The sequence below is a fragment of the Azolla caroliniana genome, unplaced genomic scaffold, assembly GCF_043228905.1.
Source record: "Azolla caroliniana isolate FFs.n. ecotype wild unplaced genomic scaffold, voAzoCaro1.0.p SCAF_17, whole genome shotgun sequence".
NCBI lineage: Eukaryota > Viridiplantae > Streptophyta > Polypodiopsida > Salviniales > Salviniaceae > Azolla > Azolla caroliniana.
This window is the reverse complement of record NW_028230452.1, coordinates 17,425,554-17,439,904: the sequence shown is the minus strand read 5'-3', so window position 1 is coordinate 17,439,904 and position 14,351 is coordinate 17,425,554. Positions and strand designations below refer to the sequence as shown.

The window sequence follows — 14,351 nt, the reverse complement described above, 5'->3', positions numbered from 1 at the left end:
AAAACGGAGGGCATCACACCAGAGGTATATGTCACAAGAAATGCCGTGTTTGTAGAAAGACACGCCCAAAACTTCACAGTTTAAGCCCAATTCAATGAATCAATCTTAATCATGTAATAGTATCAGAGATGTAAGTCAGGAGAAATGCCATGTTGTGTGGAAAGACATGGCAAAACTTGCAAATTTAAGTCAAATTCATTGAATAAATCTCATGCATGTCTACACATCCGATCATTGCCGTTCATGTTCAACAGCTATTAATAATCAAGAGGATAACTTTGCACCAGCTTGGTATATGGAAGCATGATATGAGCCACTTCTTTACATTTACTATATAAATCTAATACCTGAACACGAGATGTGAGGCCTGATGCATGACTGACTGGGAATTACATGCTCCAATCTTGACTTTCAACAGGTGCAATGACTGCTGTGCAACTCTCAAGTAAATAGCTCTCCAAATCTTAGCAAAGATACAGCTGAATACAATCAATACCATTGGCGAACAGATTGATCAAGAATTGAGACACATTCCATATCATTCTTCTATCACTGTTGAAAATGATGTATTATTCAATACAGCTCAAAGACAGACTCAGAGAGTAGACTACATTTTGCTTCCGGAGATTCCAAATATGAATCTTAACATCACCAGAGGTCCCGGCCTCCCTCTCTTCCCTATCATCTAACAAACATGCAATGCTATTCTTCTTATTAGAGAAGCCAATACAGGCAGCATATCAGAAACTCCTTAAACCCAATCATCCGGCGCTTACTAACTTCCTGAAACAAACAAAGAAAAATTGGGTTTAGTTGTAAATACACAAATATAATGCCCTCTCTCGAAATGGTTTCACCTCAATTGTGGTTTGAAACCAATAGCCTCTCATAACAATAAATGCTAAAAAAAACTTCAAAGAAAAACCTGTCATTAACCTTTAGCAGTGTCAAAAGGAAAGCTAATCATATTCCAACTCTTCAGGGGTGACAGGCTTCTGCAAAGGTATAATGGATTTCTTGTTGACATCCCTCGGGAGTGCTTTCCTCATATCTGTCAATACGCATATGCCCATCAACAATGAAATTTATGAAAGCCTTACGATTCAAATGCAGCACATTTTCAATACTCACCTAAACCATCTTCGTCACCTGAATAATATCGCAAAACACGGCGATAAATTACATATCCGAGCTACAAATATGGCCATGAGGATACGTACACTCTCTCCATTAGTATTCATTAAGAAACATCAGGTTTGGAAATTGACGATCCAGAGTTACTAACCTTCTCATACATCTTTATTGCTGGAGCATTTGAAGCTCTCACAAACAAATCGACAAAGAATGCATTATACCTGTAACATGTAATAAAGCACATTCATTACCTCTCGATCCAGACACAATAAGATTGTGGCCCGACAAAAGAGAGTAATACCCTTTAAAACATAACAGAACCTACGTCTTCTCACTGATGTTTTCTAGAATGTTCATTAACTTCTTTGCAAGTTGTTGTCTTCGGTACTCTGGTGCTACAGTAACAGCTGTAACATGACCATGCCATGACTCCCGTTCCCCTTCAACTTTTCCCATAACTACACACCACAGAAAAAAGTCCAATTAACCCATGGTTCTAATGCAAGGCAGATCTTTCAACAATTCCTTTCTTCGTAAGTGGTCGAGGAAACTTTGCCAATGCCATTGATTTCAAAATATTCAATCCAATAACATGTTCTGAAGGATTGATTCATCAATGCCTCTGGACTATTAGCAACCTAGTCTAGCTTAGAGGACATTAGGATACTACAAATTATTCATGTATTCTTCGATGATACCAATTATAACTCCATAAGAGATCTCAGAACTCTCGCAGGCATATGTCCTCATTCAAATACAATAGTAGTTACCACCTTGAAGAATTTAGCACAGTGAGCAATCAAGGTCACTTGCATTATTTTGTGGCTGGAGATAAGGTTCCCGTTTTTAGGCTTACTATAATACTGGCCTCTTGTGTATTATAGCAGTGCATGCAAAATGTATCTCTTAAATCTCTTCATTCTCTTTAAATTGATACACTTGGACATGGAAACATAAAAAAGGATGGCATTGCATTATTTTGTGGCTGGAGATAAGGTTCCCGTTTTTAGGCTTACTATAATACTGGCCTCTTGTGTATTATAGCAGTGCATGCAAAATGTATCTCTTAAATCTCTTCATTCTCTTTAAATTGATACACTTGGACATGGAAACATAAAAAAGGATGGCATTGCATTATTTTGTGGCTGGAGATAAGGTTCCCGTTTTTAGGCTTACTATAATACTGGCCTCTTGTGTATTATAGCAGTGCATGCAAAATGTATCTCTTAAATCTCTTCATTCTCTTTAAATTGATACACTTGGACATGGAAACATAAAAAAGGATGGCATTGCATTATTTTGTGGCTGGAGATAAGGTTCCCGTTTTTAGGCTTACTATAATACTGGCCTCTTGTGTATTATAGCAGTGCATGCAAAATGTATCTCTTAAATCTCTTCATTCTCTTTAAATTGATACACTTGGACATGGAAACATAAAAAAGGATGGCATTGCATTATTTTGTGGCTGGAGATAAGGTTCCCGTTTTTAGGCTTACTATAATACTGGCCTCTTGTGTATTATAGCAGTGCATGCAAAATGTATCTCTTAAATCTCTTCATTCTCTTTAAATTGATACACTTGGACATGGAAACATAAAAAAGGATGGCATTGCATTATTTTGTGGCTGGAGATAAGGTTCCCGTTTTTAGGCTTACTATAATACTGGCCTCTTGTGTATTATAGCAGTGCATGCAAAATGTATCTCTTAAATCTCTTCATTCTCTTTAAATTGATACACTTGGACATGGAAACATAAAAAAGGATGGCATTGCATTATTTTGTGGCTGGAGATAAGGTTCCCGTTTTTAGGCTTACTATAATACTGGCCTCTTGTGTATTATAGCAGTGCATGCAAAATGTATCTCTTAAATCTCTTCATTCTCTTTAAATTGATACACTTGGACATGGAAACATAAAAAAGGATGGCATTGCATTATTTTGTGGCTGGAGATAAGGTTCCCGTTTTTAGGCTTACTATAATACTGGCCTCTTGTGTATTATAGCAGTGCATGCAAAATGTATCTCTTAAATCTCTTCATTCTCTTTAAATTGATACACTTGGACATGGAAACATAAAAAAGGATGGCATTGCATTATTTTGTGGCTGGAGATAAGGTTCCCGTTTTTAGGCTTACTATAATACTGGCCTCTTGTGTATTATAGCAGTGCATGCAAAATGTATCTCTTAAATCTCTTCATTCTCTTTAAATTGATACACTTGGACATGGAAACATAAAAAAGGATGGCATTGCATTATTTTGTGGCTGGAGATAAGGTTCCCGTTTTTAGGCTTACTATAATACTGGCCTCTTGTGTATTATAGCAGTGCATGCAAAATGTATCTCTTAAATCTCTTCATTCTCTTTAAATTGATACACTTGGACATGGAAACATAAAAAAGGATGGCATGGACCTACAAAAGGAGAACATGGAGATGTCTTCCTTGTAAATACCTTTAAAATAGACGACCCTCCGTAACAGTGGATGCTGCTATTTTTAAAAAACATAAATTCTCCATTATAAGTTGAACTGTAGAATGAACGAAATAGGTGTGCCTGTAGTCAGCTATTTAGACTATCAACACAAGGTCATGGGTTCAACTCCTTAGTTTCACACATCTTTTTTCCACAATATATCACTTCTTCTAAACTACTTGCCACATCAGTGTATCAAAGTAATGACATCAAATCACTGAACAGTTGAAACGGACATCTCAATCATACCCCATTGGCTATGTCTCTCTACTTTATCATCCTCTCTGTATAGAGGGGGTTGGCCAAGACAATTGGTAGAAATAATGAAACTTTTGGGGAGCATTAGGAGGAAATGAATAAACAAGCAAAGTCGTTTTGGAGTTCCTTTTTTCTTTCTGTTTCTTAAAACAAGAAGGAATTTGCTTACTGTAGCCCATGATGCTCCCTCCTGGACCTTCGGCAACATGGAAGAAGTCCGGCCATCTCGCCAAGTATGTGAGATAGAAAGACATATTGAACTGCAACAGAACAGGAAAAAAAAACAAAGGAAACCCAGAAAAGAATTGTTTGTTTCTGGATGCAAGATCAGATATCATACAAAAAGAAAAGAAACAGAAAAAAATGCATCAAACCAATGAAAATCTCTCTTTCTGATAGGAATTAGGGAATAAAAGCCTTACAGTTTCAGTGAGATGGTCGAGATTGACTGAGCTAAATCTGAGCAGATCCTCGCAGCAGAAGCGACGAATTGTTGTCATCCTCTGCACTTCTCTCTCACTCTGTTTTTTTTTTCCTCTTACTCTGTTTCTCTTTCACTCTGTTTTTTTCTTCTAACTCTGTTCCTCTGAATCTCTTTCACTCTGTTTTTTTTTCTCTCTTACTCTGTTTCTCTTTCACTCTGTTTTTTTCTCTCTTACTCTGTTTCTCTTTCACTCTTTTTTTTCCTCTTACTCTGTTTCTCTTTCACTCTGTTTTTTTCTCTCTTTCTCTGTTTCTCTTTCACTCTGTTTTTTTGCTCTTACTCTGTTTCTCTTTTATGTATGTGTCCATTCCTTGGCTCATAAAGATATGTCTGTATGTGTGTAACCATTGTAAATCTCCATTGGATCGGTAAACTCGGCTAACCAGGTTCTTTCTCTTTGGCCCAAGTAACCCTCTGGTGACCCATATATATATATATAAACTATGTATGGTGTGGGAGGAGAAAATTGAACATTGGAATTTCATTCATCGTGAGCAAGGAAGGGGAAAAATAGAGAAGACAACTAGTTGATTGCATTCCTACACGGAAGCAAATTGAAACAGTAGCGAACATGTGGGCCTCATTTGATCTGGTTTGCGTTGAATATATAGTTTCGACAACCTCTATATGGTGATGTCTTTGGTATCCGCCAGCATGAGCTAGAGAGGTCTATATGATGTATGTCCTGTAGACCATATTTAGTTTATTATGTTTCGATGTGCATAATCCTTCATTTTTTATATGCTTTATTCTTGAGCAAGGAAGGGGAAAAACAGAGAAGACAATTGATTGCATTCCTACATAGAAGCAAATTAAAACAGTAGCGAACATGTGGGCTTCATTTGATATGGTTTGCGTTGAATATATAGTTTCGACAACCTCTATATGGTGATGTCTTTGGTATCCGCCAGCATGAGCTAGAGAGGTCTGTATGATGTATGTCTTGTAGACCATATTTAGTTTATTATGTTTCGATGTGCATAATCCTTCATTTTTTATATGCTTTTCCTTTTCATAGGTAGAATTTATAGATAGGTCGAAGCATTGGGGGGACTTGGAAGAGGAGGAAGAAGAAGAGCTAGAACAAGAGGAACGTGATGCTGGAATCACATTTGTAGATAGTATCTCAACGTAATATTCTTCTTTTGATCATTCCTCACTTCATATTATTATATGTTGCTTTTGCTTCATGGTGAATTTTGGAGCTTTGTGGTTATTTAATTTTGCAATACTCCCACTTGTGTTGAAACACCTGATGTGGTTGATCTTCGACAAGCCTCTATACCAGGTTTGTTGTACCTGAAAAAGTAACTTTTGTTTATTAAGTGGGTGATTTACTTGGATGGAATAATTATGTTGTTTACTCTTTTATATAAGTTCCAGAAGAGAAGAAAGAGTGCATTGAAACATGAACATTGTTTGGTACAAGTCACGCATACACATTGGAGCAAATAATCACGAGCAAATGGGAGGGGTTTGCGTCACATACATAGCATGAGCTTGTCACGTTCATCATCTAACAATCCCTAAAAAGTTAAAGGATCGAATTTTCATGAATAAACATATGATGGCATTTGCTAATGGCACTCAATTGTGAAGCCTTGCGAAAAGCTTAGAGTTCCTATAAAGCCATGAAAAGTGTGCTTATTGGAACCTATTTTCAACCTAGACTACTACATCAATGACAAGAAAACATAATCAAATATTCTAAATAACTTTATAGCATTAAGGTTTTGGGTTCAACATTTGAGCATCAATTCAATGTTGTGTTAATTATATAAAAAAAAAATCTTCATAATTTTAATTTGAGACAACAATTAGAGTAAACATGATAAGACAATAGCAAGGTTCTACTCTCACTTTGGACTATCTCTTTTCCAAGTCAATTTTGTAAAACTAAGTATTAATATTATACTCTTTAATATGAAAACATACTAACTTTGAAAACATCAATAATGAAAATGTGAAAGAGAAAAAATGCACATGACAATGTCCACGCTCGTGCTAAGATCATGGAATGTATTTGTAATGCTCAACATTGCTACTTAAGTTGAATGTCTTGGTGTTGAAAGTCAAAGCATTGAATTGGATGTCTGTTATGCGCCAAGTAGCTAAGAGGTTTGGCAAATGAGATTTGTTGAAGGTGGTATATTGGAGGATCAAATTGTTGAGATAATCATGCATAACTATGATTTTGTAGGTTTCTTCCTCTTGACCAAACTAGTAGCCTACATAACATTCATATTAGTTTCTCTTTTCAAACTAGAAGTTACCATAGAACCTTGCGTAACATTGAATAGAGAGTTATTGAATTTGTCAACACCATCCAAAACATGAAAAGGTCGTTTAACAATGTTGTCCTCCCTCACATGGAAAAAGATCATGAAGTAGAAACTATATGTCAGTAAAACAACCTCATTGGGGAAAAGTTAAATGCCATACCAACCTACATAAACAAAGTGATCTCTTCGTTGGCAATCATTCATATTATCAAACAAAGCTTTTGGTTCCTTACAATGCTTCCAATGGCAGTAGTCATGATTCTTCATGATGTGGTTATAGATATATTGCCTTGTGGAGGATTCAACCATAGCTTCATCCCTTTTCATAGTCCTTTACCAAGCAAATTTATTTCTTAATTGTTTTGCTAGTATCTATGGTTCCAGACATGGTTGATTAACGTTATTCGAAGTTTTTTATGCCGAGTATCTACCATGGATTGGATACCATTTTTCAACTAATCACTCTTTAGACTATGTTCCCCTATCAATAATAAAAAAATCTGATATTTATGCCAATTCTAATAAGATATGTTTCTTGTTGATTCTCTATATGCTCATATTTACATAGTTTGAGTTTTTCACACTACGAGCAAATAAAAAATCTATGTCCTTTCTAATTGAAATGAAAATGCAATAAAGACCTAAAGAGCGTCCAACCAGAAATCTTGGCCAAGCCAAAAATGACTCTCCAAAATCATATTCTTTACATTTCAATTCAGGGACCTTGTAAGACACGGTCAAGAAATACATTTTCACGTTATGTGAAAGGGGGGGCTTTTAGCAATGAATCCCATTACTAGCAATGTTACGATGATTTGCATTGGGATATCTTTGCTGGTAGTACTCTCGATGAATAATATCGAAGTTTCGTCTAAAAAAATTTGCAATGCCTATGAACAAATTCCACATACATACAGTTGAGCTGAGGGAAGGTTCCGCTGACACTTGTAATGGCATCCATCTAAGTGTACTCTCAAACATCTTTGTTTTTTACAGCAATTAACAAACTGCACAATATAGAACACATTGTCTTTGAGGATGATTGTCCTTGTTGTCAATGGAGTATAATTGTATATTACTATCCACATAAGGCTACATACACCATCTTCAAGCATGATCATTATTGTTATCGATAGGATATAAATTACCATCCACATCGGTCCAAGAACAATAGTCCGAGATATACAATGCCCCACTATTTACTCTCCAAACTTCGATTTCATTTGCTTTTGCATGCAAACCGACAGCAGCATATATATTTGCCATGCAAATATATGCTTGAGCACATTTCTCATCCAATTGAATCAATTTCTCAAAGGTCCATCTTCCAAGATCCACATTTAACCATTTGAGACAAGCACCCAGAAGAACCAACCATAGTAAAAGCTGTTCAGTCGATGATGAAACCTTCCCAATTAAACGTGCAGCTTTCTCGAAATGCCCCGCTCGGCTAAAAAGATCAATCATACTAGTGTAATGCTCTAGAGTTGGAGCGACATGGTAGACTGATTGTATATCATCAAAAATCATTTGCCCCTCCTCTACTAGACCCGAATGACTACATGAAGTCAATAAAACAAGGAACGTAACTAGATCTGGGGCAAGACCTTGTGCCATCATCTCACCAAATAGATATAAAACCTTCTTGACTTGGCCCACTTGGGCATAGCCAGCCATTAGTGCTGTCCAGGATGTAATGTTCCGCACTGGTAGCCCATCAAATATTTCTTGTGCTTTTTTGAGCACACCGAACTTGGCATACATGTCCACCAATGCCGTGCCAAGCACAAAATCTTCTTTAAGTAATCCTTGCTTGCGAACCTCAGCATGGATCTCTTCTCCCATATCTAGGCATTTTATACTACTACAAGCTTTTGAAAGTGCCATGAAAGTGACGGAATCTGGGGAGAATCCTTTCTCTTGCATACACCTGAAACAATCTAGAGCTTCATCACCGAGTCCATGCATCGCATACCCAGTGATGAGTGCATTCCAGGACACAATTGTTTGCACTGGGAGTTGATCGAACACATGTTGTGCTTTTTCCAGCATACCACATTTAACATACATATCAACCAACGTTGTACCAAGCATCACATTGGTTTTCAATAATCCTGTTTTGTTAACCTCAACATGTATCTCTTCTCCCATCTCAACGGATCCTATGCTACCACAAGCCTTCAGAATGCAAACAAAGGCGATCGCATCCGGAGAGAGGCCATCCTCGTTGTGCATTTTCCGGAAGCAATTGAGAGCTTTATCGCCTCTCCCATGTCGGATATAGCCGGAGATCAACGCACTCCACACTACGATATCACGTGTAGGCAGGCGATCAAACACTCGTTGTGCTTTACCCATTGATCCACATTTTGCATACATATCAATGAGCGATGTGGCAAGGACAATATCTGTGGAGATAAGGCCTAGCCGTTCGACCTCACCAAATATCTCTTCGCCGACCACAAGAGATCCAATGCTACCACAAGCTTTCAAAACACAAGCATATGTAAATGCATTAGGGGAGATACCCTCCCCTTGCATCTCCCGAAAGCAATGAATAGCTTCATTGCCAAACCCTTCACCATGGGCATTATATGCATTTATGAGTAGGTTCCATGATGCAACGTTTCGAACTGAGATCGTATCGAACACTTTCTTCGCTTCTCGGATCGCGCCGCATTTTCCATACATCTTCACCAGGGCATTATTGAGCATATTCATGTCTTTGGGGGGAGGTTCTCTGAGGAGGAGGTCTGTGTGGAGCTTGAATGCTCTGTGGAGGTCCTTCTGTTTCCCACAGGATTTGATCATATCCAACATGATGGCATATGGGTCTGCAGGATGGGACCTCAGGAATGTTGAAGAAGAAATCTTCTTCTCAACGACTTTTGTTGGGTTCAGACATCCATCCATAGCTCCAGCTGTGCTAAGCTCTTGTATCATATCTGGGGGTTGGGTGTATGTGTGGAACAGAGATGGAATATACACAAAAGCAAGGAACAAAAAGGGGTAAATTCTCTGAGATTGTTGGAGGAGTGCAGATGATTAAGCAATGGCTGCTGATTCATACATACATACATATATATGTATGTGCATCATTAAGCAATGGCTGCTGATTCATACATACATACATACATACATACATACATACATACATATGTATGTATGTGCATCATTAAGCAATGGTTGCTGATTCATACATACATACATATGTATGTATGTACATCGTTTTGAATGGTTCCACAGGACGTGCATCCCCGAAGCATATCACACGGTCACATGTTTCAATCACTTAGTTACTAGAGCCAGGCAATTTCATGCCCATATATGGATGACGGCTTCTCCATTTTTGTCCAGTCATCCGTCCGCACTACAAAAATACTTCATCACAACGTGTGGCCTCGTTTGCTTTGTCCTGCTTCATATCACACAACGAACGACTCTTGCAATGACCACATCTGCCGATCGCCTCATTACTTGATATGTACTTCTTTTTGTCACAGAGCTCTTGCCCGACAGAGAACATATATGTATGTAAGAGTTGCACAAAACTATAATTTGCTTGTGTAAATCTGTTGGCTTTAGGATGGATTTTTGCATGCTCAAAACTAGCATTAGAACCACGACCCCGTAGACCATACACATGGAAGGAATTAGCATTGGCTCACATTTCCCATGTACAACTAGTGACCTACATAATATTGTAGGTCTAGAAATGTGTGAGAAGGAAAGGCTCCAAAAGACATCACTATGGCCTGCACAATCCAAGTTTTTCCAATCATGATGTTATGTTATCGATTATCAAGTTATTTCTACATGGATATATTGTTTGTTATTCTAAAAGAGCCATTGAATATGATGTATAGGTTTTTTAGCTCTATGCTCGAGACCATGCATAGGAAGTACGGTCACATGCTTGAAACCAATGTATTTTAATAACCAAATATTCTTTGATCTTTGTTGCTATGGAAAGAATTCATGCATCATGTCAATAAATTTAATCTATTCGTTAAGGTTCGATTGAGATTAATCAAAGGACGACAATGGAGAAGTGGATAGGCTACCAAGAGGAGGGTTCTTTGATCCCAAGAGGTAGGGAAACACAGAACAAGATCAAAGGCCACGAATTGCAAGACAATGAGACACCAAAATTGAATATGGCAATTCGAGTACTCGCATATACCAGTCATAAATGGATTGTAGATCCCGATCCGATCAAAGTACAACCAGAATGGCACATATGTACTCATGAAAACACATGGCTACATAAGGTCAGTTGGGACCCTTTGCAATGGACATGGCGTGATCCTTATGTGGGTCAAGGAAGCAAAGACATCACTTTCTTTCAATTCACGACTAGATTGGGTCGCCACATTCTAGTTGCTCAAACCACCCGAGAGGCGGTTGTTGCAAAGGTATCACACTCATATCATGTTTCTCATACAACTATCCTATGTTTTGGCGAGAACTCTAGAAACAACAACACAATAGGCAAATTACCACGTTCCAATGGCTATAAATACATAAGTCACTACCGGTTGGAGTGTGGCAGTGTGGAAACCTTAGCTCTCCTAATTGTGTAGTGTGCCCAAATGCAACAAAATCAATCTGACGTGCCCTTGGGACTGCTCACAGACCCATCGAATATGGTGAGGGGTTGGCCGCCTATTGCAATTGTGCCACGTGTAAGGCACAATCAAATGGGGAAAAGTATGTCGGTTATCATGGCAGACCCAGTTGACAAATACGAACATCAGGAGAAGGGGATGACTTTGGTGATAAAAGCACAAGAGGTTCTTTTTTCCACCATCGACAATATCCACTCAACTCCTATTAATGGCAAATCTCAAGTTGTGTTGGAATTGGTCAACCTAATAACTCTTTGGATTCTATGGAAACAACGGTGTAGACAGGTCTTCTACAACCAAACCATGCATCTAGTAATGTTAATGCAAGAGATATGGAGTGAAGTTGTAGCCACTCTAAAGAGCCAATACGACGGCCTCATGGGCGGATCCGATGGAGTTGAAAGACAATAACTAGCCTTCATATAACAATGGTCGTCCTTTCCCTTTCTTGAATCAGTGAGCATCCACATAAGATGGAACTATTGCATCCTTACAGGGATTTGTATATAACACTCTCATCTGTAAAATTTTATAACTAATGGAAAGAGTTTTTTTTTTTTAAATAAAATTTAATCAAGTGGTGTTTTTTGAGGAATAATTCATTTACTCTTGCAATGTAAAGGAACTATCAGTAAGATAGGGATGGACAAGGTAGCTACTAGCAATAATCAAGGCTAGTATCAACAATCGTTTTATAATCTTTATCTGCATATAAAGGTATATGTATCTTATTTAAAGGGAGTTGAAGTGCATAAGCTATAATTGTTACATTAGGAGGCTACAATCGAACGAGGATAACACCAAAGGCCAAGAGGAACTGTACCTAACATTAAAAAATCTTGGAACATAGGGCTAATGAAAGAAGGGGAGACTAGGAATGTAAATAGCCAAACATATAAAAGAGAAGCATAAATGTGAAGGTATAAACTTTTATATTTCTTCTTAGTTTTTGAGCTCTCTCTTCCCTCATAAGGTTGAGCTCCCTAATCCCTTAACACCTTAAACTCTCTCCTTAACCTTCCTTAATGTCTTTAATCTTACTTAACTATTGAACTATTATCTTTGTAAGATTGAGCAAAAGTGCATAAGTAAAAATTGAGGAATGTGAGAACTTGGTTGTTAACACCATTTCTCTTGTGATTTCTTGATTTTGTCTTTGGGCTTTTCATTTGTGAACAATTAACGTTTAAGTCAAGTCTATTAGCTTGTTGGTATATCAAATGTTCATGTTTAAGGTTAAGATTAGGACACATTGAGGAAGTTCGCTAACAAAAACTAGGAGATTTGTTAGTGCGCTTGAAGGTGGATTGACGCCTACTCTTTGCTCACAAAAGAGTGCATGTCTACTTGATCTTGACAACAATCTAACAACAAGAAAACCATTAATAAGTCATGAAATTACATGACATATATATGTTTAAGCAAGGAAGATAACATTAGTGCATTTGAGATGGAGTAGAACAATCGTGGAACCCGAAGTTGGCAAACATTGTGGTTTATAAAGAGTGTGCTAGCAATTTGACATTCTTTGCGTAACAAATGCTTACTTGAACATGCATAATGAATCCATTCTAGTGAGCTATACAATCTCTTATCATTTGGTTATACTCTCCTTAGGGCTATGCATTTCTTCTTATTTTTTAAATGATCTACTTCATAAGAAAGTCTTTAATTGATCAACACCAAATATACTTCCAAGATAGTAGATGTTTGCCATGTTCACATCTACCTAGGTTGTAAACTTGCAGGTTCTTAGGTGTCTAACCATGTGACAACATTTACTCGTCATATCAAGGTATATATGGTCTTCCATATGTACATCATCTCTCCATGCTAGCTATCAGGTGCATCTGCAGAGTATTTATCTAATTATCAACGTCTCCTCAAGCTCAAGCATCATACTTGTGATGAGTCAGCTCATTGGTTCTCTCCCTCTATTTTTGTGTCATGTTGTACTTCACACTACATTATCGAGTTATTTTATTTACCAACCTACTCTTCATTATATTCCCAACAACAATAAGCTTTATTTTTCAAAAGTTTCATGTGCATAAGATAGTTATTGTTTTCTTTGGTAGTGTCATTGTTGTGAAGCCTTTTTCATAGGGTAGCTAGTTGATAGAGTCCATGATCTCAAACTCAAACAATGAAGAACTAGTTCAATAAGAAACTTAATATCAAATCTAACTCTCAACACTCGAACATACAACTTTGATGTTGTCAAGCACAAATTTATATTTACTGCTTTAACATCGAGTTTATATATTTTAATTCTAATAATTGTGTGCTTATGAATAATATATATAAAGCAATACATTCACATTGTGCTTTAGCATGGAATGACTTAGTGATGTGGTTGTTCCATTAAATGTTCTACTAATTGTTTCAATTATTTGATAGTGGGAATACATACTCTAACAGTTCATGGGTGAGCATATGTGTATCCCAATAGTACATTTTGATCGAGTGCCATAAACAATAGATGGTTTTGACATAAAATAGCACACGCCATGACCATTGTAAAATGCATCAACAACGATTGAAGCTTGTTTGTTTGTAGTTGTAGAACACTAAAAATTATTGTCATTCATAATTTCCTTACACACTTGATAATTGTGTTTTCTTATGTTGTTGCATTTAATCATTATGACAATTAAAAACAATTTGACATTCATTTTTTAATCATTATTAACCTTTCATTTAAATAAAAGCTTACTAACTAATATATTGCATAGATGGCATGTGTGAAAACTTGTTTGACAATTCTAACTTCCAAGTCATCACCAACACAAGAATTTGTCTGCAACCTTGAAGGTTGAATTCCAAATTACCATTGGCATTTCCTATTTTTCCTATGTCAACCATTATTCTAGGTGCATCTAGGCTCCTAGCATAACAAAAGGATAATGAGCACAATATCTCATTTAATAAAAAGTTGATGAATTCCCAATAGAGGACTAAAAAGTAGTTACATGTTTCCATTGATTCATTGCTACTTATAGAAGATTCAAAAAACAAGCAAATGTTGTACACATCCTGAAGTACCAACTATTATCAAAGTTTGAGCTAAAACTATTGCCCTTTATGCAA

At 37.0% G+C, this 14,351-nt stretch overlaps 2 protein-coding genes across 3 annotated transcripts; both read right to left on the bottom strand.

The window, feature by feature from the left end:
* Window positions 1–510: 510 nt before the first annotated feature.
* LOC147853350 (Acyl-CoA N-acyltransferases (NAT) superfamily protein) lies at window positions 511–4,530 on the bottom strand. 2 transcript variants are annotated; one of them, XM_087332990.1, is made up of 8 exons: window positions 4,507–4,530; window positions 4,290–4,386; window positions 4,037–4,127; window positions 1,460–1,592; window positions 1,286–1,355; window positions 1,132–1,192; window positions 926–1,051; window positions 511–783 (listed from the first exon to the last, which is right to left on the bottom strand). In XM_087332990.1, the coding sequence occupies exons 2-7, from the start codon at window positions 4,365–4,367 to the stop codon at window positions 960–962; spliced, it is 525 nt and encodes a 174-aa protein (XP_087189116.1). In that variant the 5' UTR covers window positions 4,368–4,386; window positions 4,507–4,530; the 3' UTR covers window positions 511–783; window positions 926–959. The 2 variants fall into 2 exon arrangements, with proteins under 2 accessions (XP_087189116.1, XP_087189115.1); XM_087332989.1 differs by lacking the exon at window positions 4,507–4,530 and having other exon boundaries at window positions 4,290–4,455.
* Window positions 4,531–7,508: 2,978 nt separating this feature from the next.
* On the bottom strand, window positions 7,509–9,701 carry LOC147853349 (putative pentatricopeptide repeat-containing protein At3g05240). Its single transcript, XM_087332988.1, has one exon. The coding sequence runs from the start codon at window positions 9,574–9,576 to the stop codon at window positions 7,741–7,743; it is 1,836 nt and encodes a 611-aa protein (XP_087189114.1). The 5' UTR covers window positions 9,577–9,701; the 3' UTR covers window positions 7,509–7,740.
* Window positions 9,702–14,351: the final 4,650 nt, after the last annotated feature.